General features: G+C 29.6%; 1 protein-coding gene across 7 annotated transcripts in view; it reads right to left on the reverse strand.

The window, feature by feature from the left end:
* LOC106463532 (telomere length regulation protein TEL2 homolog) overlaps positions 1-6,027 on the reverse strand; it is a 114,515-nt gene that overhangs the window by 35,446 nt on the left and 73,042 nt on the right. For all 7 annotated transcript variants that reach the window (XM_022391067.1, XM_022391065.1, XM_022391066.1 and 4 more), the window contains one exon: positions 1,342-1,497. In XM_022391067.1, the coding sequence (XP_022246775.1) occupies positions 1,342-1,497 (156 nt within the window). The remainder of the gene's footprint in view (positions 1-1,341; positions 1,498-6,027) is intronic.

The following is a 6,027-nucleotide window of genomic DNA, read 5'->3' on the forward strand; positions in this document are numbered from 1 at the left end:
ACATAGCACAACAATATAAATCACTAAAACTACTGTATAAATGCTTAATACTTACACTATATGCATTTTTTCCTGCTATGTATAGGTGTTAGGGGTGTGACATCTATGGGTCACTGGTATAACCAAATATCAGCTGGGATTTCAAATGGTGGTAGGAAAAACTAAAACACCATATGATGCAAGGAGCAGTGAAGGTGTTAAAAAATAATAAACATACAAAATAAAATATTGCATCAGCTATTAAAAATTCATTTCTGATTATTAGTTGAACATCACTCTCTCAAGAGTTAAATAATTAAGCTAATAAGCCATACTTGTGACATGACCAATCATAACTAAAGATGACATTTATAACACTAATAATTGGTTTTTAGCTCCAATTCTATAAAATGGTTCCAATCAGCAGTTCACATCCCAGGATGAAAAAGTTTGAGCCACATTTACAACCAGTAAAACAGGAATAGCCTTAACTGAATTTGCATGGGGTTGATCCATTGGACTGACCCATATTGTAGAAGGAATGCTAAGTGTAATTTGAAATGTACTACAAGTATCTACACAAAATGTGGCAAACTTTTAGAAAAATATACAAATCTGTTGTATACAAAACATCAGATGTGTTATGAAAATATTTGTACTCAAAATATGTCTGTGGATTAAAATCAGACGTCAGTCTGATTCAGACTCTGACAAGTTGGAGTGCAAGGTGATGTTCATGTGAAGAATGAAGATACTTTCTTCCATCATTCAGTTTGCATATTGTTGAAATAATACTATCATGATGGAGCTAAAGCAGAAATGAATTATCAAAAAAATTTTCACCATGTTAATAAATGCACATTTCAACTACCACAGGTTATATTGTTTTCTTAAAATAAACTAATCAATATGTTTTTTATCTTTTCTTTTCATATACTGTTAAGATTGCTTGGTAGACCTACATTTACATGATGCATTAATAGTACATGTATATGTAAAAACATAAAATACACACCTATCATACTTTTTTTTTAAAAGCAAACAACAAAGCTAAAAATGATTATACATTCAAAAGTATTCAGCTATTACAACTGTGCTTAAACAAGGCTGGTGCTGCAAGTTCTTTAGGTTTGTAGTTGAATTCTGTACACCAACTGCTGATTTGTGATGTGTTACATTTACACGAATAAAGGCATAAAAAAAGTAATTACCTAAACCAGTTGCAACTTCTATAAAACTAAATTATAAACAATAATTCAAAGCCTTAAACACAAATCATATAAAAACTTTTTAAATTTTGGGGAATTTATTTCTGGTAGATAATGTCAAAATCTACATTACCTAAAGAAAACACTTACTTACCTTTGAAATTATCCTTGTCTTATTTTCTATCCTTTTCTCTACCAATTCCTTCCACCACACAGTATTATGTTTAACATCAGAGTGAAATGATTGATGGTCAGAAGCTGTTACCTGTACATGCACCTTTGAAAGTTCTTGACTAGCTGAAGCTAGAACCTGAAAAATATATATAATTTTAGCTATATGTCTACCACTCCTTTTGCAAAAAATATATGATGAATAATGAGATAAGAAATGATACATTCTTTCCAAGTAAAATTATTTTAATATGTAGAACAGTTTGATTTGAAAGAACAAGGTGTTTTTTTTTGCTATTCCAGGTAAAGAAAATAACTAATTCAAGGTAAATAACTGTTTCTAGAGTACTTGCAAAAAAGAACTGTCCCACTAGATATGGCCAGATGCATGATTCTGGCTATGTCCATGTGTTGTGACCATGGGCATAACTAAACTACTCTGCACCAGGAACACTTTAACCCTATGTGCAAAGGTGTGCGTGTGTTGGGGGGGATCAAAGTCCACATGCTATGAATTTTTACAGAGTGCCATTCAACATAGTATTATGTATTTGATGTCAGAGTTGCCTACTATTAATTTTACTCTACATTGCTGACTTATTGACAGTTCATGATAAAGAAGAGTAAATATCAGATACAGTATACAGAGATACTATAAAAAACTGTGGATATGTATTTTGGAGGTTCTATAGGTTATGCAAATGTGCATCCTGTACATACCATATCTCCTTCTACTACTAGAGCTGGCTCTAGTGTGGAGAATGTGGGGCCCAAACAAGCAATTATGTAAGCACATGTTAGTAGTGTTATGAAATGCAATAAATCTTAGGCTGAAAAGATAACATTATTGAATAATTAAACTACATAAAAGTTCTATAATAATGCAATTAATGTTCACCTTGTAATCAAAACAGGCCACTATTGTATTCTGATGCTATTATTTTTCAAATTGCTTTACAGTTTTTATAAATTTGTTTATATACATGTGTGTAGGAACTTATGAACAGGTATTTCTTTAAAGATAAGCAACAGTTCTTTCTCATTTTTCAAAAAAATTTGATATGATAATGTTTAAATAAGTTTTTAAAAGTTTAAAAGCTTGATAAATTAAATGGAATCAAGCACTCCTAGTATCAGCTTTGATATTGATTATTTATGCATTTCATTTCCTATTTCTACAAATAATCCATTAACTAAATGTATAAAAAATTGATAAAAATTTGATATTGAAGATACAAGTACCAAAGTATAGATATCAGTTAGCTTAGAGAATTATTATCATTCATGTAGTTTAAGAACTCCTTGGAAGTTTTACTGTTATCTCATTACATTAGAACAAATTAAAAATTAATTAATCTTATCAAACTCCATGTGGAAAACTATATATCTAAAATTAATGATAAAATTTATCATTAAAAGTTAAAGGCCTAGCAGGGGTTCTCTTTATCTCTAACTTTGAGTGATATATTTATTGATGATTTTGAAGATTCTAAGTTACAAAAACTTTAATAAAACCTGCAGGATATAGAAGATATGAAGAAGAAACTTTCATTGTGTAGCAATATAAAAGTGAAATTCTTAAGGATTTCTTAAACTACATGAATAATAATGATGAAGGAATTACATTCATTATGGAATTCAATGAATATGAATTAGCCTTCTTAGATGTTCTAGTTAAAGTTCAGTGCATTTCACCAACTTTTTGTTGTTAGCATAACACCACATTATAACTAACAATCCTTTAAATCAGAAACCATGCACATTTCTCACATATGCTTGGTGTGCTATTAATATATACATTCTGATTTTACAGAAACAAGCAATGAAAAAATGTACTTAAAAGCAGTAACAACAGATATAGGTTATGACCCCATAATTGTTGACAGAGCTTTCCAGAAAATGAAGACAACACATCTATAAATTAAATTACTTCATTAGTAAACCATTTTATCCTGGGATTTCAGAAAAAATTGCTAAAGCATTCCAATTAAAGGGTCACAAAATAGCATTCATTCCTCAAAACAAAATTTTCAACCATTTGAAAAACACTCAAAGATTCTAAAAAGATGTAATTTACTAAATCAGTTGTAGTTGAAGTAAAATGTACACAGGACAAATAAGAAGGAAATTAAAAATGAGACTGAAAGAACACTAGTATGACATAAAACATGGCAACACCATGTCCTCTACTTCAGCTGAACATTTCTGGAACTGTGATGGTAATTATGGCTGAATAAATGTAAATATCTTAAGAAATGCACAAACAAACAGAAAGGAACTTGGGAGAGTATTTGTATAATGAAAAACAGATGTGTGTGTATAAATAGACACAATGGACCAATCAGTGTGTCCTATTGGAATATTTATTTAACTTAAGTAATCTTTCATTTACGATTTAATTTCCTTCCCTTGTTTCCTGACCTTATTTTTAAACTGAACTCACCCATTAATGGTTGAAGCTGAATATAGACTAACACTGTACATACTAGTCCTGATGGTGGTAGCTGTGTTACCGAAACTATTTGACTGTAAATAATAATAATGGTTTTACCTTTTATTGTGTCAAAAAACGTTGGTTTTTGTTTTTTTTACACAGTCTGACAAACATTAAATGTTTGGGCCTAATTATTAAAAAGCTACTCTCTGATCTTCCGTCAGTAAATATTATGGTTATTCAGAGTTTACAATGGTTTAAAAGACCTTTTTTGAAATTAACCTTATTTTCAGTACTAATTGTTCACCAAATTTCTTATTCTAGCTATTTTAATGTCATTTTTAGTGTGTATATTATTAGTATTACTCTCCTAAACGTTTAGCCTTTATATACCATTTACAAAAACATTTTCTATGTTGTAAGATTCTTATTTTAAATCCAAGGCATTTGTACTTGTCTTTCCACTTTCTGATCAGCTCCTTATTGTCTTTCCTTTCACATATGGTTTCCATTTTGTTTTCTTGTGTTCAAATACAGTCTTTAGAAAAATAATTTCTCCATATTACATCTAATGTCACTATTACATTAGTTTCATTTATAGCTGCTATATGAAATGTCTCACATGTATTAACAGGTGTACTCTGTAGATGCATAACAAATAATACATGATCAGTAACTGGTACTGGTGAAGAAAACGTATGAAACATGTGGTTCTCCAACTGATGGTTTATTTACTCTAAAACCCATTGCTTCGTATTTAAACAAGTACAGTGAGTGAAATTTGTTCTCTTGAGACATTTTCAGAAGTGTAACTGTTTTTCTCCAAATTTTACCCGTCTTAGTATAATTAACAAATTTAATGCATCTTAATTTGGACTATAAAAAAGCTTTTTTTCTTTATTTACTACTTAGAGTTGCAAATCTATCATTATACTAATTATTTAAGGTTTATATTCTAATTATATTACATATTACAGGCTTCATCTTGTATTGAATGTTATTTAAAGTGACACTTTGTAACAATATTAAGTTGTAATTCCCTTAGTTTCTTGAGAAAATTATAATTACAAATTCATAAAAACATTCTCATTTAGATATGTACAACAACTTCCAACACTTTAAACACTTACCTGTCATCTATCTTACGATAGTTAGCCTTAACATCTGGAACTTTACTAAAAGAATTGTTTACATGTACAGTAGGAACAACTTATGTAAAGTAAGAAATTACAAGAAATATTCAATGACTAGTTTAGCATTCATTTGAGACAAAGAGTACATTATTTTTATTTTACTTTGCAAGTGACAATTAGTTGTTGAGTTAGATATTTTCTTAAATATATTAACTATACAGTGAGGTAAAATGTGACATATGGGTTAGAAAGTAGTTCTTCTTGTGAACAAGATATAAAGATGTTTAAAAACACACATACACCTCTTTCTTCAAAATTAAGTATGGCAGAATGTTTCAGCACAACTGCACACCCTAAAAAAGCAGCACTAAAAGCTAGACTGGAAATAAGCATTGGTTGTGAAATTAGTTACAATTTGATAAAACTTAATGAAGAATATCATTAGTAAATTTCACACATGTATAATTTTTAGTTTGGCAAATAACTGCATAACCTTGTGGTTATTTCCTTTCTACAAATTCTAACATTTTGTTTGTATTCAGACACTGCTTACAAAAGTAATAACTATGGGGTTTAACCATTTTTAATTTTGCTTAATTGTTTAAAATTGTTAAAAATGTGCAAGTCAAATATTGAGAACAAAAGGGTGTCTGCAAATAACAGCTGCTTAGAGGTATTTTGTTGTTTAATTGAACTTTGTCATGTAGCATCACTGTAACCAAGTGGCTGGATATTCACCTCTCAATCATCTTTGAGAGAGCAAAATAAGTAAAACCATGTCTGATCATACCTTGATAAAAAAGGGAAACCAAAGAGCAAAATGTAAGCTGTGCTCTATAGTTATAGTGGACGTACAAAAACAATGTTAAATCATACGAAAATAAATGAAAGAATTGAATTCACTGTGGAGTCCAATGAACATGATAATAAGTTAAAATTCAGTGTATTTCACAAACCTTTTGCTCTCAGCATACCACCACATTATAACTTTAACCATCAATTAAATCAGAAACTATGCACATTTTACATATATGCTTTGTGTACCATTAATATATGTTCTGATTTCACAGATACAAACAACGAACAAAAAATTACTTAAAAG

The sequence above is a fragment of the Limulus polyphemus genome, unplaced genomic scaffold, assembly GCF_000517525.1.
Source record: "Limulus polyphemus unplaced genomic scaffold, Limulus_polyphemus-2.1.2 Scaffold1432, whole genome shotgun sequence".
In the NCBI taxonomy this organism is placed as follows: domain Eukaryota; kingdom Metazoa; phylum Arthropoda; class Merostomata; order Xiphosura; family Limulidae; genus Limulus; species Limulus polyphemus.